Source organism: Dendrobates tinctorius, unplaced genomic scaffold (genome assembly GCF_039654945.1).
Source record: "Dendrobates tinctorius isolate UK_male_01 unplaced genomic scaffold, ASM3965494v1 ptg000360l, whole genome shotgun sequence".
Lineage (NCBI taxonomy): Eukaryota > Metazoa > Chordata > Amphibia > Anura > Dendrobatidae > Dendrobates > Dendrobates tinctorius.
The window spans coordinates 3,015,746-3,042,885 of NW_027362026.1; the positions used below are offsets into that span (position 1 = coordinate 3,015,746).

The 27,140-nt window shown below is 48.6% G+C and overlaps 1 protein-coding gene across 5 annotated transcripts in view; it reads right to left on the bottom strand.

The window, feature by feature from the left end:
• The window catches only part of IFI35 (interferon induced protein 35), a 118,275-nt gene that overhangs the window by 13,484 nt on the left and 77,651 nt on the right, over window positions 1–27,140 (bottom strand). For all 5 annotated transcript variants that reach the window (XM_073562603.1, XM_073562605.1, XM_073562604.1 and 2 more), the window contains 3 exons: window positions 21,735–21,842; window positions 21,286–21,430; window positions 18,559–18,665 (listed from right to left, as the gene is read on the bottom strand). In XM_073562603.1, coding sequence (XP_073418704.1) covers window positions 18,559–18,665; window positions 21,286–21,430; window positions 21,735–21,842 — 360 coding nt within the window. The remainder of the gene's footprint in view (window positions 1–18,558; window positions 18,666–21,285; window positions 21,431–21,734; window positions 21,843–27,140) is intronic.

The window sequence follows — 27,140 nt, forward strand, 5'->3', positions numbered from 1 at the left end:
ATTCAAAGTTGGAAAATTGCGAAATTTTCAAAATTTTCGCCAAATTTCCGTTTTTCTCACAAATAAACGCAAGTTATTTGAATGAAATTTTACCACTAACATGAAGTACAATATGTCACAAAAAAACAATGTCAGAATCACCGGGATCCATGGAAGCGTTCCAGAGTTATGACTAGTGTTGAGCATTCCGATACCGCAAGTATCGGGTATCGGCCGATATTAGCGGTATCGGAATTCCGATACTTAATTCCGATACTTTTTTCATATCGGATTCCGGGATCGGAATCGGAATAGGAAGTTCCCATCATGCTATGAGCCTGCTTGCTTTGATTAAGCCAATGGGAATCCTCCGAAGTGTGGGCACATCCTGTTAGGCATGTAGGCATGTTAACTATTGGCATGGCTGTGATTGGCTGCCGAAATGATGTCATGATGCACTATAAAAGCCACCGCAGCCGCCATTTCTGGTCACTCTGCTGTGAATTCAGTTAGGGACAGGCTGCTGTAGAAGACTGTGAGGGACAGTTAGAAATAGCGATTCCACCAAACATCTAGTGCTTTACCCAGGCTACATAAACCACCACTGTAGCCTTCTTTGCCCTAGCAGCAGTGTTCACAGCTGTCTGCAAGGGCTGTGTGAGTGCAGCTCACGCTGTGGAGTGGGTCCTGCAGCCACGTCAGGCTGTAGGCCACCCAGTGTGATCACTGCTGCCTCATACATCTTTTATTTTTTGAGCTGCATTTTTTAAATAATTTCAATCTAGTGTGCTTCCATCCGTATCCATATACGTTGGTTGCAAACACTAGTAGTAGACAGCGGAGCCTTTCTGCAGCCTTTCAGTGCTAGTGTCCACTTTGCTGCACTGTTCACGGCTGTCTGAGAGGTCTCTGACTGTGTGTGAGTGCAGCTCACGCTGAGTAGTGTGTCCTGCAGCTACGTCTGGCTGTAGGACGCTCAGCGTGCGTCACTGCCTCACACATATTTTTATTTGAGTGCAGCTCATTTTTTCTTCTATTAGTGTGCATCCATCCGTCTCCATCTACGGTGGTTGCAAACACTATATAGGAGTACACAGCGGAGCCTTTCTGCAGCCTGTCAGTGCCAGTGCCCACTTAGCTGCACTGTTGACGGCTGTCTGAGAGGTCTCTGACTGTGTGTGAGTGCAGCTCACGCTGAGTAGAGTGTCCTGCAGCTACGTCTGGTTGTAGGACGCTCAACGTGCGTCACTGCCTCACACATATTTGTCTCTGAGTGCAGCTCATTTTTTCTTCTCCTATTAGTGTGCATCCATCCGTATCCATCAACATTGGTTGGTTGCAAACACTATATAGGAGTAGATAGAGGAGCCTTTTTTTCTGGCTTGTGCCCTGCCGGCGCAGCCAGATTAGTATTACCCAATTTTTTTGGAGCCTCATCTTTTGCATTGTAGGTTACCTGCCTGCATTGTAATAGCTCCAAAAAGTTGGTGTTACTATCAGTTTCAATTCTTTGTTCTCATACTTTGAGTTTGTTTCAAACAAAGAAACCACATAAAAAGTTCACCAAACACTACATTTTGAACTTGTGTAGGCCACATCAGCTCCTATTAAAGTCTAGTCCACACACACACACTTCATAAAATTAGTGTTTCTTGTACCTGTAACCAGCTGTTCAGGAATAAGCACACTAAGGCCCCCCTTTGTACTTTTTTGCCTACCTTAAGCAGTCTTGCAAGATGAAGAAGGCAGGGAGTAAGGCGCGGGGGCGTGGGCGTGGGCGTGGAGTTTCAGCAGGGAGAGGACGTGGGGATTCTGCAGGGAGAGGACGTGGGGATTCTACAGGTAGAGGACGTGGGGATTCTGGGCCTGCTGCGGGCACCAGTGGATCAGCATCCCCCAGTTTTAGCAGGCAACAGTCCTTTATGCGCAGCTTTGTAGGACCTCAACGTACCCCACTGCTGCGGGAGGAACAAATTGAAGCCGTTGTCGGATGGATGGCAGCTAACGCATCGACTTCAATTACTTCCGCATCCTCTCAGGGTCAGAGCACCGAAGAGCAACCATCTGTCTCTTCACCACCTGCCAAAGTGCCCAGGCAGTCAGAGAGACATGGACAGGAGCCATCACAGTCTCTACTTCTGTTCTCGGAATCTGTTGGCTTGGAAAGAGGGGGCCAGCCAAGCAGCATTCCTGAATGTGAAGAAGAGGGAGTATGCAGTGATGCGCAACTTCTTTGTCCCTCTGAATCTGAAGAGGCGAGTGGGCCAGTGCCTATGGTCAGCACACCTCAGTACGCATCAGATGATGACGAGACTCAGTTGCCACTTTCTGGTGCGTACGGTGCTGGCGAGACAACCCCGGAGAAGCAGCTGTTTGAAGAGGGGAGGGAAGATGATTAGGTCCTTGACCCATCATGGCGTGAGCAACAGGAAGGTGGTGGGAGCAGCTCGGAGGAAGAGATTCCCCTACCGGCCAAAACAGGAGGCAGAGGGAGGGGGAAGACTTGGTTGCCTGTACCCTCCACTTCGGCACCCGTTAGGAGCATTCCTCCTTCCAAAGGCAAACCGGGCGCTCACAAGAGTTGCAGTGCGTGGTCCTTTTTTGACACAGTTGCAGATGACATTTGCTTTGTCAAATGCAAGCTGTGTCATCAGAGAGTCAAAAGAGGGAGAAATGTCAGCAACCTCAATACCACAAATATGTGGAAACATGTGCGCACCAAGCACGAGTTGGAGTTGCAGAGACACCCTGAAGACGTAGGCCAACGTACAGCACCACCTACCACCTCTTCAGTTCGTGTTGGGCCCTCTTCCTCCAGCTCACACACTGCTGGTTCGGCTTCCTCACAGGATCGCCAAGGAAGAACCTCTGCCACTGTTGTCCGGAGACCCTGTCAGATTCCACCCATAACAGCACGTTCCCATCCATCACAGCCATCGGTAGCACAGGCATGGGATAAAAGGCGCCCTTACTCGGCAAACCATCCCCGAGCACAGTCTCTGAATGCTGGCATTGCCAAACTTCTGGCAGTTGAAATGCTGTCATTCAGGCTGGTGGACACTGACACCTTCCGGGACTTAATGGCATTGGCAGTCCCCCAATACAACGTGCCCAGCCGCTTTTATGTCAGCAGGCGAGCCGTCCCTGCCCTGCAGAAACATGTTGAGGGCAAAATAAAACATGCGCTACTAAACGCCGTTAGTAGCAAGGTCCACCTGACCACCGATGCGTGGACCAGTAACCATGGACAGGGACGATACCTTTCCCTCACTGCCCACTGGGTCAATGTTGTGGAGCCGGGTACGGATCTGGAGAGTGGCGCTGTACGTGTTCTTCCAACGCCACGGATTGCAGGACTCCAGTCTGTACACATAGACTCCTCCTCCTACTCAAGTTCCTCAGAAACAGAAGAGCAGGAGCCTGTTACGACCGATATGAGCACAGCCGTGGCCAAACGTCAACAGGCTGTACTCAAATTAATTTCTTTGGGGAATCGAAGCCACACAGCGCAGGAGCTCTGGAATGCTATCAAGCTGGAGAGCGATGTGTGGTTTGGGCCAGCGAATCTCCAGCCGGGCTTGGTAGTGTGTGACAATGGCCGAAATCTGGTGGCAGCTCTTGGCCTAGGCAACCTCACACACATCCCATGTCTGGCACATGTTCTTAACTTGGTCGTGCAGAGCTTTCTGAGGGACTATCCGGATCTTGATGCACTGTTGCACAAGGTCCGCATAGAGTGCGCTCACTTGCGACGTTCCAGCACGGCAAGATCGCGCCTCGCTGCTCTGCAGCGACGATTTGGCCTTCCGGAACATCGCATCATATGTGACCTACCCACCCGGTGGAATTCAACGTTACATAAGTTGGAGCGGTTGTGTGAGCAGCAGGCAGCAGTCATGGAGTACCAGCTGCATCAGGCGCAAACAAGTCGCACTGTGCGCCGTTCACACTTCAGCACCATTGAGTGGGCCTCTATGAAGGACATCTGCCTCGTTTTGCGTGCCTTCGATGAATCCACGCGGATGGCGAGTGCAGATGATGCACTAGTCAGCATGACTGTCCCCCTAATCTGCCTGCTTCAACAAACACTGCAAGCACTAAGGGATGAGGTTTCAGAAGAGGTGGAGGATGAGGAGTCCCAAATGCCATCTGCTTCTGGACAGTCTGCGCTACGTGTTTCCTCACAAATTTAGGCAGGGGACACTTTGTGAGGAGGATGAGGAGGAGTCGATGGAGGAGGAAGACATCTCTCCAGAGGAGGGAGGTACACAAACCTCTACTCAGTATGTACAGCGAGGGTGGGGTGATGCAGAGCAGGTCGAGGTCACGCCTCAAACAGGGGACAGCGGTTCTTTGGCAGTTGGGAGTCTGCAGCACATGGTTGATTTCATGCTGCAGTGCCTGAGAAACGACCGCCGCATCGCCCACATTCTCGTCTCGGCTGATTATTGGGTGTACACCCTCCTAGATCCTCGCTACCGGGACAGCGTACAAAGGCTCATACCAACGTTGAACCGGGAGCGTAAAATGCGGGAGTACGAAGAGTCACTGGTGCAGTCCATAATGTTTTCCATTCCACCCGACAGCATTGTTGCTAGTGCTTTACAAAGCAGCTCTGTGCGTCGAGGCAGTGGAGGAAACTCTGCACAAAGAGGGAGCAGAGGCAGTGCCGCAGCACAAGGCAAGACCACTATGGCCCAAATGTGGCAAAGTTTTGTGTGTCCACCACAATTGTCTACACCATCAGCGACGCCTCGAGTCAGCAGGAGGCAACGCTTCCGTCAGATGGTGTCAGACTACATGTCTTGCCCTGTCGCTGTACTCCCAGATGGCTCTTCCCCCTTCAAGTTTTGGGTCTCTAAGCTGGATACATGGCCAGAGCTTAGCCAGTATGCATTGGAGGTGCTGGCTTGCCCTGCTGCCAGTGTATTATCGGAACGTGTCTTTAGTGCCGCAGGTGGTGTACTAACAGACCGTCGCACGCGACTATCTTCCGATAATGTTGACCGGCTGACTTTTCTGAAAATGAACAAGGCCTGGATCTCCAAAGACTTTGCCATTCCTCTTACAGACTAAATTAGTGGTTGGCAACTGTATCCAGGTCTGCTGGTGTGTTCATTTTTCTACCACCTGAACTATAATCCCTGTGCTTCAACACAGCCAGTTGTCGCTCAGATGTGTCGTCTGCACAGAGAAACACACTAGCTCCTGTGTTACTGGGGTTCAGTAATGCCAGCTGATCCCCTGCTGTGTGGACGGCAGAGTCACCAGCTCCATCAACATTCAAACCACTACTGATTTTTAACCGTGCCCAACTTAGGTCTCTGGCTCCACTGTCTCTACTATTTCCCCTGACCTCCAACCCCGCCATCTACATCTCTGAAGTGGCGTCAGCACAATCTACACTTGTTCCTGTGTTCCTGTGGCTCAGTCCCATCAGTTTATCCCCTGATGTGTGTCCGGCAAGGTCTCCTGCTCTGTCCACATTCCCATAACCAGTAGTGGGAATGAGGACAGAGCTGGCGAACTTGCCGGACAAACATCAGGGGATCAACTGATGGGACTGAGCACCAGTAACACAGGAACAAGTGTAGATTGTGCTGACGCCACTTCAGAGATGTAGCTGGCGGGGTTGGAGGCCAGGGTAAATAGTAGAGACAGTGGAGCCAGAGGCCTAAGTGGAGCATGGTTAGAATCAGTAGTAGTCCACAACCTCCATAAAAACCGATGCCCATTGGCCTCTGCATGCGGCATGCGTAATCCTGGGCTCCAACAGCGTCAGTTGGTGTTCAGAAGTGTCGTCTCCACAGAGCCAAACACATTCGTTCAAGTGTTAGTGGGGTTCAGCACTGTCAGCTGTTCCCCTGCTGTGGAGATGGCAAGTCTCCTGCTGCATTCACCTGCCAAAATCAAGTAGGCCCCAGCCTGCTCCTCGCCTAATCCTGGGCTCCAACAACGTCAGTTGGTGTTCAGAAGTGTCGTCTCCACAGAGCCAAACACATTCGTTCAAGTGTTAGTGGGGTTCAGCACTGCCAGCTGTTCCCCTGCTGTGGAGATGGCAAGTCTCCTGCTGCATTCACCTGCCAAAATCCAGTAGGCCCCAGCCTGCTCCTCGCCTAATCCTGAGCTCCAACAACGTCAGTTGGTGTTCAGAAGTGTCGTCTCCACAGAGCCAAACACATTCGTTCAAGTGTTAGTGGGGTTCAGCACTGCCAGCTGTTCCCCTGCTGTGGAGATGGCAAGTCTCCTGCTGCATTCACCTGCCAAAATCAAGTAGGCCCCAGCCTGCTCCTCGCCTAATCCTGAGCTCCAACAACGTCAGTTGGTGTTCAGAAGTGTCGTCTCCACAGAGCCAAACACATTCGTTCAAGTGTTAGTGGGGTTCAGCACTGTCAGCTGTTCCCCTGCTGTGGAGATGGCAAGTCTCCTGCTGCATTCACCTGCCAAAATCCAGTAGGCCCCAGCCTGCTCCTCGCCTAATCCTGGGCTCCAACAACGTCAGTTGGTGTTCAGAAGTGTCGTCTCCACAGAGCCAAACACATTCGTTCAAGTGTTAGTGGGGTTCAGCACTGCCAGCTGTTCCCCTGCTGTGGAGATGGAAAGTCTCCTGCTGCATTCACCTGCCAAAATCCAGTAGGCCCCAGCCTGCTCCTCGCCTAATCCTGAGCTCCAACAACGTCAGTTGGTGTTCAGAAGTGTCGTCTCCACAGAGCCAAACACATTCGTTCAAGTGTTAGTGGGGTTCAGCACTGCCAGCTGTTCCCCTGCTGTGGAGATGGCAAGTCTCCTGCTGCATTCACCTGCCAAAATCAAGTAGGCCCCAGCCTGCTCCTCGCCTAATCCTGAGCTCCAACAACGTCAGTTGGTGTTCAGAAGTGTCGTCTCCACAGAGCCAAACACATTCGTTCAAGTGTTAGTGGGGTTCAGCACTGTCAGCTGTTCCCCTGCTGTGGAGATGGCAAGTCTCCTGCTGCATTCACCTGCCAAAATCCAGTAGGCCCCAGCCTGCTCCTCGCCTAATCCTGGGCTCCAACAACGTCAGTTGGTGTTCAGAAGTGTCGTCTCCACAGAGCCAAACACATTCGTTCAAGTGTTAGTGGGGTTCAGCACTGCCAGCTGTTCCCCTGCTGTGGAGATGGCAAGTCTCCTGCTGCATTCACCTGCCAAAATCCAGTAGGCCCCAGCCTGCTCCTCGCCTAATCCTGGGCTCCAACAACGTCAGTTGGTGTTCAGAAGTGTCGTCTCCACAGAGCCAAACACATTCGTTCAAGTGTTAGTGGGGTTCAGCACTGCCAGCTGTTCCCCTGCTGTGGAGATGGCAAGTCTCCTGCTGCATTCACCTGCCAAAATCAAGTAGGCCCCAGCCTGCTCCTCGCCTAATCCTGAGCTCCAACAACGTCAGTTGGTGTTCAGAAGTGTCGTCTCCACAGAGCCAAACACATTCGTTCAAGTGTTAGTGGGGTTCAGCACTGCCAGCTGTTCCCCTGCTGTGGAGATGGCAAGTCTCCTGCTGCATTCACCTGCCAAAATCCAGTAGGCCCCAGCCTGCTCCTCGCCTAATCCTGGGCTCCAACAACGTCAGTTGGTGTTCAGAAGTGTCGTCTCCACAGAGCCAAACACATTCGTTCAAGTGTTAGTGGGGTTCAGCACTGCCAGCTGTTCCCCTGCTGTGGAGATGGCAGTCTCTCCTGCTGTCTCCGCATTACAAAGACAGTAGGCCTCTGCCTACACCCTCCTATTTCCTGGGCTTCAACACAGCCAGTTGTAGTTCGGAAGTGCCGTCCACACGGAAAGAGATACTTGCTCCCGTGTCTCAGTGGGGTTCAGTAACGTCAGCTGATCCCCTGCTGTGTGGATGGCAGTCTCTCCTGCTGTCACCTCATTCAAAATACAGTAGGCCTCTGCCTACACCCTCCTATTTCCTGGGCTTCAACACAGCCAGTTGTAGTTCGGAAGTGCCGTCCACACGGAAAGAGATACTTGCTCCCGTGTCTCAGTGGGGTTCAGTAATGTCAGCTGATCCCCTGCTGTGTGGATGGCAGTCTCTCCTGCTGTCACCTCATTCAAAATACAGTAGGCCTCTGCCTACACCCTCCTATTTCCTGGGCTTCAACACAGCCAGTTGTAGTTCGGAAGTGCCGTCCACACGGAAAGAGATACTTGCTCCCGTGTCTCAGTGGGGTTCAGTAACGTCAGCTGATCCCCTGCTGTGTGGATGGCAGTCTCTCCTGCTGTCACCTCATTCAAAATACAGTAGGCCTCTGCCTACACCCTCCTATTTCCTGGGCTTCAACACAGCCAGTTGTAGTTCGGAAGTGCCGTCCACACGGAAAGAGACACTTGCTCCCGTGTCTCAGTGGGGTTCAGTAACGTCAGCTGATCCCCTGCTTTGTGGATGGCAGTCTCTCCTGCTGTCACCTCTTTCAAAATACAGTAGGCCTCTGCCTACACCCTCCTATTTCCTGGGCTTCAACACAGCCAGTTGTAGTTCGGAAGTGCCGTCGACACGGAAAGAGACACTTGCTCCCGTGTCTCAGTGGGGTTCAGTAACGTCAGCTGATCCCCTGCTGTGTGGATGGCAGTCTCTCCTGCTGTAAACTCATTCAAAATACAGTAGGCCTCTGCCTACACCCTCCTATTTCCTGGGCTTCAACACAGCCAGTTGTAGTTCGGAAGTGCCGTCCACACGGAAAGAGATACTTGCTCCCGTGTCTCAGTGGGGTTCAGTAATGTCAGCTGATCCCCTGCTGTGTGGATGGCAGTCTCTCCTGCTGTCACCTCATTCAAAATACAGTAGGCCTCTGCCTACACCCTCCTATTTCCTGGGCTTCAACACAGCCAGTTGTAGTTCGGAAGTGCCGTCCACACGGAAAGAGACACTTGCTCCCGTGTCTCAGTGGGGTTCAGTAACGTCAGCTGATCCCCTGCTTTGTGGATGGCAGTCTCTCCTGCTGTCACCTCTTTCAAAATACAGTAGGCCTCTGCCTACACCCTCCTATTTCCTGGGCTTCAACACAGCCAGTTGTAGTTCGGAAGTGCCGTCCACACGGAAAGAGACACTTGCTCCCGTGTCTCAGTGGGGTTCAGTAACGTCAGCTGATCCCCTGCTGTGTGGATGGCAGTCTCTCCTGCTGTAAACTCATTCAAAATACAGTAGGCCTCTGCCTACACCCTCCTATTTCCTGGGCTTCAACACAGCCAGTTGTAGTTCGGAAGTGCCGTCCACACGGAAAGAGATACTTGCTCCCGTGTCTCAGTGGGGTTCAGTAATGTCAGCTGATCCCCTGCTGTGTGGATGGCAGTCTCTCCTGCTGTCACCTCATTCAAAATACAGTAGGCCTCTGCCTACACCCTCCTATTTCCTGGGCTTCAACACAGCCAGTTGTAGTTCGGAAGTGCCGTCCACACGGAAAGAGACACTTGCTCCCGTGTCTCAGTGGGGTTCAGTAACGTCAGCTGATCCCCTGCTGTGTGGATGGCAGTCTCTCCTGCTGTCACCTCATTCAAAATACAGTAGGCCTCTGCCTACACCCTCCTATTTCCTGGGCTTCAACACAGCCAGTTGTAGTTCGGAAGTGCCGTCCACACGGAAAGAGACACTTGCTCCCGTGTCTCAGTGGGGTTCAGTAACGTCAGCTGATCCCCTGCTTTGTGGATGGCAGTCTCTCCTGCTGTCACCTCTTTCAAAATACAGTAGGCCTCTGCCTACACCCTCCTATTTCCTGGGCTTCAACACAGCCAGCTGTAGTTCGGAAGTGCCGTCCACACGGAAAGAGACACTTGCTCCCGTGTCTCAGTGGGGTTCAGTAACGTCAGCTGATCCCCTGCTGTGTGGATGGCAGTCTCTCCTGCTGTAAACTCATTCAAAATACAGTAGGCCTCTGCCTACACCCTCCTATTTCCTGGGCTTCAACACAGCCAGTTGTAGTTCGGAAGTGCCGTCCACACGGAAAGAGATACTTGCTCCCGTGTCTCAGTGGAGTTCAGTAATGTCAGCTGATCCCCTGCTGTGTGGATGGCAGTCTCTCCTGCTGTCACCTCATTCAAAATACAGTAGGCCTCTGCCTACACCCTCCTATTTCCTGGGCTTCAACACAGCCAGTTGTAGTTCGGAAGTGCCGTCCACACGGAAAGAGATACTTGCTCCCGTGTCTCAGTGGGGTTCAGTAATGTCAGCTGATCCCCTGCTGTGTGGATGGCAAAGTCTCCTGCTGCCTACACAGTCGTACCACTACTGATTTTTAACCGTGCTCCAATTAGGCCTGTGGCTCCACTGTCTCTCGTATTTCCCCTGTCCTCCAACCCTGCCAGTTACAGCTCCGAAGTGGCGTCTGCACAATCCACACTTGTTCCTGTGTTACAGGTGTTCAGTCCGGTCAGTTAATCCCCTGATGTGTGTCCGGCAATGTCGCCTGCTCTGTCCACATTCCCATTATCGGAATGTGGACAGAGCAGGCGACATTGCCGGACACACATCAGGGGATTAACTGACCGGACTGAACACCTGTAACACAGGAACAAGTGTGGATTGTGCAGACGCCACTTCGGAGCTGTAACTGGCGGGGTTGGAGGACAGGGGAAATACGAAAATCAGTGAAGCCACAGGCCTAAGTGGAGCTTGGTTCAAATTAGTAGTCTACAACCGATCTTAAAATTTCTTCAATGCAGCCTAAGCCTGCTCCGTGCTTGTCCCTGGGCTTCAACACAGCCAGTTGTTGCTCGGAAGTGCCGTCTTCACAGAGTAAAACACTAGCTCCTGTGTTTGTGGGGTTCAGTAACGTCAGCTGTTCCCCTGCTGTTTTGATGGCAATCTGTCCTGCTGCCTCCCAATTGACAGCACATCAGGCCTCAGCCTGCTAAGTGCTTGTCCTGGGCTCCAACATCGCCAGTTGCTGCTCATAACTGACTTTGGCACGGGTACTCCCTCCTGCCCAGCTTGGTTCCAGCCCTGCCTGCTGTTTCCGGGAAGTGTCAATGTCAGTTTGCCACCCCAAGTTGCCATGTCGTGTTGCGGTTGGGTTAGCCGAGGCTAGGGTGCCAGCAGTTTAGGTGCTTCCTATGTGGACTGCGGGTTCTGGTAAGAAAGGTTTGTTCCATAGTGCCAGTAGGACAAGCACCCCCTGTAGGACTGTGTGATTCGGTAACTGCGGCCAGCTTGCGGCATGCCAACTTTGCTTTTCAGGGGTAACTTCTGATACCCCTCCGGGTTCCAGCACCGTCAGCTGGTTCTCATCAGAGCCTTTGGCCTAGGTGCCTCCATCTCGGTATCCGAGTTCCGGCAACGTCTGCTGGTCCTTGGTAGTGCTTTGTAGCACAGGTACCTCCTGCTTAGTAACCGGGTTCCAGCACCGTCAGCTGGTCCTCGGTTGTGCCATTGGCTCTTATTCCTTCTGCTGCCCCTCCGGGTGCCAGCACTGTCAGCTGGTCCTCGCTATTTCCATTTGCTCTTGCAGCTTATGCTACCCCTCCGGGTTCCAGCACCGTCAGCTGGTTCTCGTCAGAGCCTTTGGCCTAGGTGCCTCCATCTCGGTATCCGAGTTCCGGCAACGTCTGCTGGTCCTTGGTAGTGCTTTGTAGCACAGGTACCTCCTGCTTAGTAACCGGGTTCCAGCACCGTCAGCTGGTCCTCGGTTGTGCCATTGGCTCTTATTCCTTCTGCTGCCCCTCCGGGTGCCAGCACTGTCAGCTGGTCCTCGCTATTTCCATTTGCTCTTGCAGCTTATGCTACCCCTCCGGGTTCCAGCACCGTCAGCTGGTTCTCGTCAGAGCCTTTGGCCTAGGTGCCTCCATCTCGGTATCCGAGTTCCGGCAACGTCTGCTGGTCCTTGGTAGTGCTTTGTAGCACAGGTACCTCCTGCTTAGTAACCGGGTTCCAGCACCGTCAGCTGGTCCTCGGTTGTGCCATTGGCTCTTATTCCTTCTGCTGCCCCTCCGGGTGCCAGCACTGTCAGCTGGTCCTCGCTATTTCCATTTGCTCTTGCAGCTTATGCTACCCCTCCGGGTTCCAGCACCGTCAGCTGGTTCTTGTCAGAGCCTTTGGCCTAGGTGCCTCCATCTCGGTATCCGAGTTCCGGCAACGTCTGCTGGTCCTTGGTAGTGCTTTGTAGCACAGGTACCTCCTGCTTAGTAACCGGGTTCCAGCACCGTCAGCTGGTCCTCGGTAGTGCCATTGGCTCTTGTTCCTTCTGCTGCCCCTCCGGGTGCCAGTACCGTCAGCTGGTTCAAGAGGACAAAGAACAGGAAGACAACCACCAAGATGCAGAACAACAAGAGAGAGAAGACAAAGAAGCATAAAAAAAACAAAGCAGAAGAACATTAAGCATAAGACTAATACTCTGAGCAAATGATATTATCTTATTTATAAGCAGAAGAAGACTAAGCAGTGTATGGGGGTGAGTCCGTTCCTCCTCGTGGTGCCCCTGGAAAAGGCCTGCTTCTGCAGGCCAAACTGAACGCGGACAAATCCTGTTGTAAATCTTTTGTGACAGGCAGAACGGAAGGTGTAAACTTCTAACTTTTCTAGATAACAACTACAGGAATGCCTGACACAAACAAGAATATGATGAAGAAGAATAGGAAGAAGAAGAAGAAGAAGAAGAAGAAGAAGAAGAAGAAGAAGAAGAAGAAGAAGAAGAAGAAGAAGAAGAAGAAGAAGAAGAAGAAGAATGTAAAAAAAGGAAGAAGAATGTAAAAAAAGGAAGAAGAAGAAGAAGAATGTAAAAAAAGGAAGAAGAAGAAGAAGAAGAAGAAGGTAAAAAAAGGAAGAAGAAGAAGAAGAAGAAGAAGAAGAAGAAGAAGGTAAAAAAAGGAAGAAGAAGAAGAAGAAGAAGAAGAAGAAGAAGAAGAAGAAGAAGAAGAAGAAGAAGAAGAAGAAGAAGAAGAAGAAGAAGAAGAAGAAGAAGAAGGTAAAAAAAGGAAGAAGAAGAAGAAGAAGGTAAAAAAAGGAAGAAGAAGAAGAAGAAGAAGAAGGTAAAAAAAGGAAGAAGAAGAAGAAGAAGAAGAAGGTAAAAAAAGGAAGAAGAAGAAGAAGAAGGTAAAAAAAGGAAGAAGAAGAAGAAGAAGAAGAAGGTAAAAAAAGGAAGAAGAAGAAGAAGAAGAAGAAGAAGAAGAAGAAGAAGAAGAAGGTAAAAAAAGGAAGAAGAAGAAGAAGAAGAAGAAGAAGAAGAAGAAGAAGAAGAAGGTAAAAAAAGGAAGAAGAAGAAGAAGAAGAAGAAGAAGAAGAAGGTAAAAAAAGGAAGAAGAAGAAGAAGAAGAAGAAGAAGAAGAAGAAGAAGAAGAAGAAGAAGAAGAAGAAGAAGAAGAAGAAGAAGAAGAAGAAGAAGAAGAAGAAGAAGGTAAAAAAAGGAAGAAGAAGAAGAAGAAGAAGAAGAAGAAGAAGAAGAAGAAGAAGAAGAAGAAGAAGAAGAAGAAGAAGAAGAAGAAGAAGAAGAAGAAGAAGAAGAAGAAGAAGAAGGTAAAAAAAGGAAGAAGAAGAAGAAGAAGAAGAAGAAGAAGAAGAAGAAGAAGAAGAAGAAGAAGAAGAAGAAGGTAAAAAAAGGAAGAAGAAGAAGAAGAAGAAGAAGAAGGTAAAAAAAGGAAGAAGAAGAAGAAGAAGAAGAAGAAGAAGAAGAAGAAGAAGAAGAATGTAAAAAAAGGAAGAAGAAGAAGAAGAAGAAGAATGTAAAAAAAGGAAGAAGAAGAAGAATGTAAAAAAAGGAAGAAGAAGAAGAAGAGGAAGAAGAAGAAGAAGAAGAAGAAGAAGAAGAAGAAGAAGAAGAAGAAGAAGAAGAAGAAGAAGAAGAAGAAGAAGAAGAAGAAGAAGAAGAAGAAGAAGAAGAAGAAGAAGGTAAAAAAAGGAAGAAGAAGAAGAAGAAGAAGAAGAAGGTAAAAAAAGGAAGAAGAAGAAGAAGAAGAAGAAGAAGAAGAAGAAGGTAAAAAAAGGAAGAAGAAGAAGAAGAAGAAGAAGAAGGTAAAAAAAGGAAGAAGAAGAAGAAGAAGAAGAAGAAGGTAAAAAAAGGAAGAAGAAGAAGAAGAAGAAGAAGAAGAAGAAGAAGAAGAAGAAGAAGAAGAAGAAGAAGAAGAAGAAGAAGAAGAAGAAGAAGGTAAAAAAAGGAAGAAGAAGAAGAAGAAGAAGAAGAAGAAGAAGAAGAAGAAGAAGAAGAAGAAGAAGAAGAAGAAGAAGAAGAAGAAGAAGAAGAAGAAGAAGAAGAAGAAGGTAAAAAAAGGAAGAAGAAGAAGAAGAAGAAGGTAAAAAAAGGAAGAAGAAGAAGAAGAAGAAGAAGAAGAAGAAGAAGAAGAAGAAGAAGAAGAAGAAGAAGAAGAAGAAGAAGAAGGTAAAAAAAGGAAGAAGAAGAAGAAGAAGAAGAAGAAGAAGAAGAAGGTAAAAAAAGGAAGAAGAAGAAGAAGAAGAAGAAGAAGAAGAAGAAGAAGAAGAAGAAGAAGAAGAAGAAGAAGAAGAAGAAGAAGAAGAAGAAGAAGAAGAAGAAGGTAAAAAAAGGAAGAAGAAGAAGAAGAAGAAGAAGAAGAAGAAGAAGAAGAAGAAGAAGAAGAAGAAGAAGAAGAAGGTAAAAAAAGGAAGAAGAAGAAGAAGAAGAAGAAGAAGAAGAAGAAGAAGAAGAAGAAGAAGAAGGTAAAAAAAGGAAGAAGAAGAAGAAGGTAAAAAAAGGAAGAAGAAGAAGAAGAAGAAGAAGAAGAAGAAGAAGAAGAAGAAGAAGAAGAAGAAGAAGGTAAAAAAAGGAAGAAGAAGAAGAAGAAGAAGAAGAAGAAGAAGAAGAAGAAGAAGAAGAAGAAGAAGGTAAAAAAAGGAAGAAGAAGAAGAAGGTAAAAAAAGGAAGAAGAAGAAGAAGAAGAAGAAGAAGAAGAAGAAGAAGAATGTAAAAAAAGGAAGAAGAAGAAGAAGAAGAAGAATGTAAAAAAAGGAAGAAGAAGAAGAATGTAAAAAAAGGAAGAAGAAGAAGAAGAAGAAGAAGAAGAAGAAGAAGAAGAAGAAGAAGAAGAAGAAGAAGAAGGTAAAAAAAGGAAGAAGAAGAAGAAGAAGAAGAATGTAAAAAAAGGAAGAAGAAGAAGAAGAAGAAGAATGTAAAAAAAGGAAGAAGAAGAAGAATGTAAAAAAAGGAAGAAGAAGAAGAAGAAGAAGAAGAAGAAGAAGAAGAAGAAGGTAAAAAAAGGAAGAAGAAGAAGGTAAAAAAAGGAAGAAGAAGAAGGTAAAAAAAGGAAGAAGAAGAAGAAGAAGAAGAAGAAGAAGAAGAAGAAGAAGAAGAATGTAAAAAAAGGAAGAAGAAGAAGAATGTAAAAAAAGGAAGAAGAAGAAGAAGAAGAATGTAAAAAAAGGAAGAAGAAGAAGAAGAAGAATGTAAAAAAAGGAAGAAGAAGAAGAAGAAGAAGAATGTAAAAAAAGGAAGAAGAAGAAGAAGAAGAAGAATGTAAAAAAAGGAAGAAGAAGAAGAAGACATACATGTCTGGCAAAATATAAATGAGGCTAACATAGTCAATATCTTTGTAACTCCTAACATCTTTAAAAAAAAAAGTTTAATTCCTGCTATTCCATTTGATTGGGCTAAACCTCTATGGCTTTAATGTCTCCTCCACCTCCCACAATACATTCTACATTATTCTTAGTTGTTTTTCTTCATGTAGAATTAACCTACAAGGAAAGAAAGGGTTTTTTTTAATTCCGATATTTTGGCCCCATTGACTTGCATTGGTTCCCGGTATCGGAATCGGCGATACCGATACTTTTTTTAAAGATCGGCCGATCCATTCCGATCCGATATTTTCAAGTATCGGCTGGTATCGCTCAACTCTAGTTATGACCTCATAAAGGTACAGTGGTCAGAATTGTAAAAATTGGCCCGGTCATGAACCTGCAAACCACCCTTGGGGGTGAAGGGGTTAAAGGTTGGGGGGGGTAGGAGGAGGAGGGTAACCCTGTTGTGCCCTAGTGTGGCTCCGGGACGGGGGTCACACTTACCCACTCCTGCGCGTCTCTCCCCGTGCTTCAGTTTGCCTGCCTCACTCCTGGTAGGCTGCGATTCTTCTGTTATCGCGGCCTACCCTGCCTTGCCGCCAGGGCCTCAATTTAATCCGGCGCCCGCCCTGGAGATGGGGGGCGGCGCCGGAAATGACCTCACGCGCAGGGCGGCGCTTCCTCCCGCGGCCCAGGCCAAAGCCGCAGGCTAAATTTAGAAACGGTCCGCCTGACCGCTACCCCGGCCCCCCGCCTCCCCATGCCCGGCTGGTGACGGGGACTGCGCCGGAAATGACTTGCGCCCAGTGCGGCACTTCCGCCCGCGGCCCAGGCCGAAGCCGCGGGCTAAATTAGAGCCGGTCCGCCCGCTTGGCACGCCGGCAGACCGCTACCTCGGCCATCCGGCTGCAGCTCCCCCCACTTCTCCCGGACCGCGCCAATACCCGGAGGGAGGCGAACCAGGTTAGAGGAGCGGAGGAAAGGGGGGGGGGGTGAGGGCGAAAAAAATAGATGTCTGGGGAAAAGTCCCAGGTATGTCCCTCGGTGCGGGAAAGGATGCGCGGAGGCGATACTCAACACGTGCTCGCCCGTTGTTGGTTTGGGGAGATCGGACCCTTTCTATAGGATCCGTCACCCCTGTCTCATCTTCATGGTAAACTAGAAAAAAATAGTCTGGAGAGATCCAGACTGCGTGTGCCTCCATAAGACACTAAGCAAAAAACTGGTTTCCGCCCACTATCGGGGCGAGGGTGTATGAGGAGGAGGAGCTAACTTGTTTTTTGTATGCCTAGTGTCAGCCTCCAGACGGCAGTAGCACACACCCACAGTCTCTGTGTCCCCCAATGAGACGAAGGAAAAAAATGATTTTCAGCCAGCAATTTTTTTATTTTCACAAGGGTAGCAGGAGAAATTAGACCCCCAAAGTTGTTGTGCAATTTTTCCTGAGTACGCTGATACCCCATATGTTGGGGTAAACCACTGTTTGGGCACACGTCGGGGCTTGGAAGGGAGGGAGCACCGTTTAACTTTTTGAACGCAAAATTGGCTGGAATCAATGGTTGCACCATGTCGCGTTTGGAGACCCCCTGATATGCCTAAACAACCCCACAATTCTAACTTCAACCCTAACCCCAACACACCCCTAACCACAGCCCTAACCCCAACACATCCCTAACCCTAATACCAACCCTAACCATAACCCTAACCCCAACAAACCCCTAACCCTAATCCCAACCCTAACCATAACCCTAATTCCAACCCTAACTCCAACCCTAACCCTCTTTCCAACCCTAACCCTCTTTCCAACCCTAACCCTCTTTCCAACCCTAACCCTAATGGAAAAATAAAAATAAAATAATTTCTTTATTTTATTAGTTGATCCTGCCTATGGGGGTGATAAACGGGGGGTTTATTTACTTTTCATTCTATTTTGATCACTGTAAGAGTTTATCACAGTGATCAAAAAGAAAGAATGGAAATTGCATTTTCCAATATGGCGGCGCCCATGGTCCGGGACACCGGGAGCCATAACGGCACTCGGTGAGTGCCGGGGGGTGGGAGGGGGCGATCGGAAGCCCTGGGGGAGCGGAGGGAAGGCGGGGGGAGAAGACAGCGGTGGCTCATCGCCACTGTCATTCAGTGGCGGGGGGCAGATCGCCCCCGTTAACGTGTTGGGGGGCCGGATCGCTGTCACCAGCCATGTCCGATGCTACAGCAGCGTCGGACATGGCTGGATTGTAATATTTCATAAATTTTTTCAGAGCGATCGTAGTCACGTGGCGGCGAAGCCACGCCCCTATGGTGAAGAACAAAGCCCCCTGTATCTGCGGGTCGGGTGACCTTTCAGTGACCTAGGTCACCCGACCCGCAGGGGGGCTTTAAAGTCATGACACCACATAGGCGTCACTGGTCAGATTGGCACCAGTTTTCATGACGCCTATGTGGCGTCATTGGTCGTGAAGGGGTTAAGCACTGGCTGTATGATTTCAGCAGCACCACTTACCTGCCCAGGTCTTTGAACAAATGCACTACAGGATGCAGCCAACCCATAAAGCAAGATGTTGGCAACACAGGTGCAAAATACTAAATAGACTTTGAAACGCTGCCTGCAGCTTGGTACCTTAAAAGCCACCGGAGACCAAGCCGCACAGGAAACTAGTCAGACAGATGAGTCCCCACCTGCTCCCCTGCAATGACAAATCTCTCCCTATATGCACGTATAGGGAGAGACCTGTCGGTCACTGGCAGTGGGTGGGGAGAAGCCACTGGGGCCTCTCCTGTCCGAGTAGTTACCTGTGTGGCTTGGTGCCAGGTGGCTTTTAAAGCATGTTTCTATCTGAAATGCTGCAGTGTTTCAGAATCAAGCATACCTGGCTGAAATCATGCAGCCACTGCCTGATACTTATCATACGGCTTTGTCGACGAAAAATAATTATGACTATTGAAAGAAGGGGAGATAAAAAAAAACAAAAGCGAAAAACAATACGTTCCTGGCAATATCATAGACAGGCTACCAGAATGTTCCCATTTGGTCATAAATGTACTTATACATGACTCATATTACTCCACTATATGCTTTATATTCAGGATCTAAATGCCATAGGGTACAAGAATGTAAGAAGATCATTACTTACACTGAGAGTATCCAGGGCCATAAGTTCAATAGGCTCGGCCGTCACATTGATGTGACAATCTTCAATTTTTACCTTGTGATGCTTCTTCTGAATTATTCTTGCAGCAACTAAAAGGTGAATAGCTTTAATTACTAGAAGGAAAATGTACTGACTGTACCAAATACAAATATATTTTCATAGAATCATAGAATGGTAGAGTTGGAAGGGACCTTATGGGCCATCTGGTCCAACCCCCTGCTCAAAGCAGGATTCGCTAAATCATCCCAGTCAGATGTCTGTCCAGCCTCTGTTTGAAGACTTCCATTGAAGGAAAACTCACCATTTCTCGTGGCTGCCTGTTCCACTCATTGATCACTCTAAGGGCAGAGTCACACTGGCGAATTTTTCATCCCAGAATCGGATCGTAAACCTCGCACTGGCTGTCTGCTCTCCTGACCTGAGCTTGACAGCTGCATAGTAATCCATCATGCTGTCATTCTCAGGTCAGGAGAGGTGCCGGCCAGTCCGTGCTATGCGATGCGATTATCGTAGGAGAAATTGGCAGTGTGACTCCAGCCTGTCAAAAAGTTTTTTCTAATATCTAATCTGTTTTCATTTCTCTTTTTTTTTTTTTTTTTTTTAATTCATCTGGCTCTTTTTTGCCAACAAAGGCCCGTTTAATAACTGGGAATGTGCGTTCGTTAGAGTGTTAGCCTTGGGTAAGCAAAATGCTCGTTTTTCGGGTGATTGGCATAAAAATAATGGTTATGCTAATAAATGTGCTGCTGATCACAATGTTATTCTATGTGCACAGAATGGTCGAATTAACGATCTTCTGTGTGTATAGAATTCAGTTTGGCCTTTCTCGTCAAGGTATTAAAGGGAATCTGTCACCCCTTTTTTTGAGATATCATATAATGATATCATTCAATTGTGTGTCACATAAGGATTCTCTTAGTACTTTTGCTTCCCCCTGACCCCGCACCTTTCATGCATAAATACCTTTTTTATATCGGTTCAGATGTATGTAAACTGCCGCAGTCCAGTCCGCTGGGCGGGGCTTATTCACCTGCTCCCCCCTCTCTGTCTTGCTCTATGCATTTCTTCTTGTGTAGCGCAAGACAGGAAGGGGGTGGATCAGGTGAATAAGCCCCGCCCAGCGGACTGGACAGCGGCAGTTTACATACATCTGAACCGATATAAAAAAGGTATTTATGCATGAAAGGTGCGGGGTCAGGGGGAAGCAAAAGTACTAAGAGAATCCTTATGTGACACACAATTGAATGATATAATTATATGATATCTCAAAAAAGGGGTGACAGATTCCCTTTAAACAACCGCCGATCTGCTTCTATGTAGCTGATCAGCGGTTGTAGAATGGTCACATTCAGCAAGTGTAATCGAGTCCTGAGCCTTACAATACTCTTGAAAGAGATAGTGTGACGACTCCTGGAGTGGACCCTCTGGGTCGTGGCACCAACCTTCCCAGGGCAAGCTGACCTAGAGAGGACCACCCCCTATACAGGGAGTGTCAGGGGCAAGCCACCACGACTGCTGGCAACAGGTGGCCGGCCCACAGGAGACACGAGTGAGTGTGTCTAGCAACAGGGAATCTGCAGAGTACAAGAGTTTGCAAAGCGTGGACACAGGGACACGCAGGATATAGGACAATACAGGACGAGTGTACGGGAGCACGGAGAGTACAGGACAATACAAGGCGTGTCCACGGGAGTGCGCTAGATGCAGGATACTGCAAGGCTGGTACACGATAGCACGTATGGCGTGCACAGACAAGCACACCCGGGTGCGAGCAAAGCAGGGCGCGTACAAAGGAGCACGCCTGAGTACAGTTAGACAGAGAGTGCGCAGAGAGCACGCCTGAGTGCAAGTTTAGACAGAGCACAGAGCAGAGGCAGAGCGTGTGCAAAGAAGCACGATAGAACACAGAGCAGAGTGTATGCACGGAGCATGTGCAGGGAAGCACGGCAAGGCAGAGTTCAGGAACAGAGCACAAGGCAGAGTTCAGGAACAGAGCACAAGGCAGAGTTCAGGAACAGAGCACAAGGCAGAGGACCCGAATACAGAGCACAGCCAGGCAAGGACCAAGCAGACCAAGCCAGGAAGCACAACAATAATCAGGCACCTCCCATAGGAAGAGGTAGCCTGATATAGGGCAGGAGCACAGGGACTTCCGGGTCAGGTCCCCCCGGACCATAGAGAGGACAAGGCTGCAGCTAGAAATGAGAAGGGTGCACATGCGCACTAGCAACGTTGTGCAGCCATGGAACTAAGGCTGAGTTCACATTACGTTAGGCAGTCCGTTAGACGGACTGCGTTACACCGCGGTATAACGCGGTGTAATGCAGTTCGTTAACGCTGCCATTCAGCCCCATTGTCGGGCACGTCGCGACGCATGCCATAAAGCGGCACGCGTTCACGATGTGCCGTCATTCACTGAAGGAGCCTCGGACGCGGCCTGCAGCGTCTGAGGCTCCATCACCGCCAGCGCAGATGAATCATCTGCGCTAGCGGGTATAGCATAATGCAATTGCGTTATGCTATACCGTTAACGCAGCCCGTCAATGCTATGCGTTGAACGGGCTGCTTAACGTAATGTGAACCCAGCCTTAGTATGAGAGGTGCGCACCCGACAGGAACCCCGAAGCGGCTGCAGCGCCGGAAGTGGTGATGCCGGGCGCGGGGTCCTGCCCCCCGGTGAGAGTGGCGTGACAGCTCATTGATCCTTACCAGACGGCTCTTCGAAGACAACAAGTGCTGTTCCTCCTTTGACAGGGTATCTAATCTGATGTTTGACATTAATCCCACACCTTGGAATGTTGTCGCTCACTTTTCCCTTAAAAACCAGTTTCCTCTCTACTCCAGAAGAACAAATCTGTAAAGAAAGTGAGAACAGTGGTAGTTGATTATCCTAATAATGTCACTCTAATATTTTAATATAAATATGAATTTAGAATCATTTAATGGGAATCTGACTACTTGGACCACCATAAAAAGCAGAATAAAGGCACAGTGACATACGCTGATGTGCCACCACCATCTTACTGCTGTCACAGTGACATGCACTAAAGTGCCACTACCATCTTACTGCTGCCACATGCAAAAGTTGTGGTACTGCCAGTCAGTCCATATGAATGAAGGAGCAGAGCCATAGTGCTAGACCCGTTAAAATTACTCACTTCCTCCAGCTTCTCAGTTTCCCTTTCTAGATAGCAAATCTTTTCCTTCAAGGTTTGCTCATCTGTCTTCAGCTGTTGGTTTTCATCCCTCATGCTTTTAACTTTTTCCTGTCAGAAAATAAATTTAGAGTGACATGACCATAGATGTGCAAACGACTTAACTTCATTTGTACCTGTCTCAACCACACATAAGGAGATAAAAAAAAAAAAATGATAATCACCTCCTGCTGTTCCTCTATACTCAGCACTGGGTCCCTGCTGGTCTCCTGGCATCAATAGGGGCATAATGTGAGTGCTGAACTAGCGAAGTAGTCAATAACAATCAGTAGCCACTTATCGGCTGCAGAGTTCACATTTTGTCCGAGCAGAAGAAATGACCCTCTAGGTTGATCCAAGGTAACGAGTGGGGAAAGCAAAACAGCTTTGGACGGTAAGGAGGTATCATTTTTTAGCATTTTTTTTTTCACCTCCGTGGGCCTAGTATTTAGGGGTTGTGCAATAAGGAACAACCCTTTTAAACAAGAATTCAAAAATGGAAATGCCTAGAAGACAAAAGAGCTTCAAAAATGTATACATCTAACATGAGCAAGAAAGAAGCTATGTCTAAAAAATCGATCTTTATTGAAACATGATTATTCATAAGAATCGTTACATAAAAGCATAGTACGTGTAAAAGTAGGAGGACATAAACAGGTAACCGCACCCTAGGGCAAGTAGCATAATATGAATGCTGGCATACAAATCAGTAGAAGTTTTTTTTAGAGAAGTATATTAAATAGCAACCATACATATAAATGCCATCATATTTAAGTCAGGCTAATAAAATTGCATACATATGCTAGTAATAAATGCATGGTTAATATGCATATTATAGAGTGTAGCAATGAAAAGTTTCAAAATGGATGTGAAAAAGATCAAAATATCTACCACAAAGATAAGCCAGAGGAAGGTGAATACCTGGGTTAGCAACAAATGGTGTATGCATATGCAAAAAGGCTGTATAAGTCCCAGAAAAATCCTCTGGCTGATGGCAGAAAAAGTGCATAGAGATATAATCAATGCATATTTACCTTGGGGTGCGGGCAGGAGGACCCCGATGCGCGTTTCGCGTTAGCTTTATCAAGGGGCGTATAGTGGGGCTGTTTTTGCGCCTTTAAATATGGTGTCAGATTGTCAGAAGCAGGCGTTAATGCGACGCCTCCGATCAGCTGTCCGGGGAGGCGTCGTCATAGGCCGGCACCACGCATGGCCGCGCCTCCTCCCAGCTACTTTTACATGTACTATGCTTTTACGTAATGATTCTTATGAATAATCATGTTTCAATAAAGATCGATTTTTTTAGACATAGCTTCTTTCTTGCTCATGTTAGATGCATAAACCTTTTAAACAGTGTGGGAGATTTACCAAACTAAGTGTGTCAAAATTCTTCCACAATTTGTGCAAAAGAACAAAACTGTCGCACTTATTGGGTACCACATTTATTGCCCATTTTAGACACTAGCTCGATATTTAGCGTCAAGGTGTGTGGTCAGCATGAAAGTTGTGGGGCTTAAGATGCAACACCGTGTGCCAAAATTTTGGCTCAGATTTCAGGTACAAAGTAAGCCAACTAATATGTGGTGTAGTGTTAGAAAAAAAATAATTAAAAATGTGCAAAAATTTTCATCCAACTTGAGTCGTATTCAATCTGGCGCATTTTCAGACTGTGTTGATATAATCCAGTTTTATTAAATCCAAATGATTAACGCCTTAAAATTCACCATGACGGTCACTGGTAAAAATAATGCGGGCTCTCTGTTTATTCCAGCCGTTTAGTCATAGTCTGTGTGCACAGTCAGCCATCTCGGCGGCTCGCGCAGATTTCAGATGACTCACTTGCAGCCTCCCTGTGTGGCAATCACCATTGGTAAATAGCTTGTAGATCGTTCAAAGGTCCACACCCTTAAGACCTAGTTACATACAGTAAACGGCAATATTCCTCCATCCATGATTAAGATTTTCGATGTAATGATGCATTGACTGTCTAATGAATTCATTTTGTACAGACCTGTAATACCTTAGAATGACAGTAAAGGATTTGTGAATAAGGCTGAAAGCCTCATTCAGACTACAGTGATTTTTCTGCACAAAAATGACCAATTTTCATCAGTGTTTTGGATTTTTCCATCAGTTTCATCAGATTTATTCATATGAGGAAAAATCAAAATCTGATTGGGGTTTTTCGTGCTTTTTCTTTCAAGCACACAGATGCAATCTGGACACATCTTCATGGTTTTGTGCGGACCACTAGGTCTACAAAAATGCATGAACATGTGGACAACCCCATAGACTATAATAGGTATGCATATTATCCATGGAAACAGGAATAAAACTCGTATGAGAAAACCTGTCGTCTGAATGAACCCTTAGAGGTAAGCCATACTGTTAGGCGTCGGGTTCCTGCAGCGGCACAGCAGGAATCCAGAGCCTCACATTCTGCGGTCTCCCATTTTCCATCGACCGCAGAGGAGCTTGCTTGGCAGCCCCGTCGTTCCCGACGCTCTGTCCAGACCTGCTCTGTGGGTCTGGTTGTTGCTGCCACCTTTGGGCCAGCAATAGCAATGCAGGCTGTTCAGCAGCAAACCACTCCAGAGGCTAAGTCCTTCTGTCGCTCCACTGAGCATGCTCACGAGACGATCTCCCATTGGAGATCGGGAGTCACATGCCCAGGTCCTTCTCCAGATCTGATTTGTCCATCTTAAGGTTCTGGAAGCTTCCGGAAGGTCCTGGCTATAAAAGGTTCGCATGGCCACTCGGCCATGCGCTAGTATAGACTCTAGTTGCTACCTGTGTGAATGATGATGGATGCATGAGCCTGCGAATGACTCAATAAAATTCCTCTCCCTCTGATATTACGGGTGTGGATAGGGACTTAGTCTTAGAGTCAGCGCCAGTCAGTGGCACGCTACAGGCCACAGTTCATATCTCCACAGAACTAGCGTCCGACAGTGCACCTTCTCCTGAGCATTGTCATATAGCGGCGGTGTCAGTCGCGTCGCTGCAGTCAGCAGCACTTGTCGGCGTCCGTGGTAGCAACGCTGCACGCACGGTAGGTCTAGACGGACACTGACCCTGTGTCTTGGGCCCCAGTCCTGTGACCATATACTGTGCGTGCATTGCGCTGAGACCTGTGAGTACAACAGTCTCGGTATGTATGTTTATTGCTTTGGCGCCTCTGTGAATCAACAGAGTACGCCCAGCACACACCGGGTGACGTTCAACCCGCGTGCGACATACCGCCATATTGAGTGTCCACCATTACCTAGCAGCAGAGTAACACCTTCTGCACGGTGCACCCCGAGTGGCGAACGCACTTATTATTATTTATTAATTAGTGCATTCCACCGCTCCTAACATTATACTAGCGCCAGGGTCTTGCTAGTAATGGTGGACCAGCAGGAGCAACAGCTTCGGCAGTACATTCAGCAGCTGGAGGGCAGGTTGGCGGCCCTCGAGAGTTCCACCTCAGCTGTGAATGCTACTGCAACTGCTGCCCGGGCAGTCGCAGAGGCTGTCTTGCGTGGGGCCACATCCACGCCTGCGCCGACAATATCCCGCCTGCCGTGGCCCAATGCCTCTTTCACACATCAGTTTTTTGCCTTCAGGCGCGATCCGGCTTTTTTTTGTAAAACCGGATCCGGCAAAATGCAATGCCGGATCCAGTTTTTCCCCATTGACTTGCATTAGCGCCAGATCGTGCCGGATGGCATTGCGTTTCATCCGTTTTTTGCTGGATCCGGCAACTTGTCTCATTCCGGCGTCTGGAAAAAACGGCTACTGTAACGTTTTTTGTCTCCGGCGAAAAAGCCGGAAGTGCCGGATCCGGCGCTTCCAGCTTTTTGCTACAATGAAAGTCTATGGGCGCCGGAATGTGCCGGATCCAGAAAAAGACGGATCCAGCCACCGGATCCGGTTTTTTTAAGTCTGCGCATGCTCAGATCCAATTGGCCAGCCCCCAGGAACAGATATAACCTGCTAGACGGATCCAGCAAAAAAACGGATCCGTTTCTACAGTTCTCCAAAATTTATGCCGGAGAGTTTACCTCCTGAGCCCATGGAGGTGTCCCGCGCCGGTCCCAAGCCGCGTCCTGCACAAAGCCCCACACGCTGTTACCATTACCATAGTAACATAGTAAGGTTGAAGGGAGACTTTAAGTCCATCTAGTTCAACCCATATCCTATCCTAACTTGCCCTAACATGTTGATCCAGAGGAAGGCAAAAAAAAACCCATGTGGCAACAGTAAGCTTCACATTGGGGAAAAAAATTCCTGTCCAGTGTCGACAGTCTGGTCACCTGGCTAACAGGTGTCCGCAGCGGTCTAAATAACGGTCGCGTCCAGTGGTAATGGGTGGGGGGGTCTGTTTGCTATGAAGGCCTTCTCCCCCAAACCGGCATTCCGAGGGACGTTAGATAGCAGTGCTTCCTCCTGGGAGGTAGAGGTCACGGTGGACTCCGGGGCAGAAGGGAACTTTATGTCCTCGGCCTTCGCCCAACAGCATGCTATCCCGTTGGTGCCACTTCCTCGCCCTGTGCCCATCAGGGTGGTCAACGGTTCAACCTTATCATCCCAGATTACCCACCAGACAGCACCCCTTAGGCTCTCAATTCCTCCATCTCACCGTGAGACGCTGTCTCTGCTCATTATGCCAGAGGGCGTCGACCAAGTGCTCCTCGGGGTTCCCTGGCTCCGTTGCCATTCTCCTCATATAGAGTGGTCCTCGGGGAGAATACTGGGATGGAGCAGGGGCTGTGTGGGAAGGTGCATGGAGGGCAGCGTCCAAGTAGCCTCTGCGGAGGTGCCCGCGGATCCCCCCCACTGGGAATCTGAGGACCGTGGCTCCGGTCGCCCTTGAGTCAGTGCCGCCGGGCAAGACCTTTGTCCTGCCTCACCTGTGGCTCAAGATTCTCACGTGGGCACACGCGTCCAGGGTGGGTGGTCACTTTGGATACAAGCGGACCACAGAACTCCTGGCAAGGTATTACTGGTGGCCGCACAGGGCTCGGGACACTAAAAAATACATTCAGGCATGCGCCTCTTGTGCTCAGAGCAGGTCCTCTAAGCAGAGGCCGGCAGGGTTACAGTATCCCCTGCCGGTGGCAATCGGGCAATGGAGGTTCCCGACAGTTTGGATGCGGGGTATGACCCATTCTAGCCTCTAAGGAGAGAATGAAGGCGCCCGCCGACACACATCGGCGCCCCGCTCCAACTTTTGCTCCTGGTGACTTAGCCATCTCTGACGCCTTCCACGTGTCCCTTCTCAAACCTGTTCACATGTCCCGGTTTTCCGAGTCATCTGCCGGGAAATCAGACTTGTCTTCGGACGAGTCTGAGGTCAATGCCATTGTGGGACGCAGGGTGGTACGT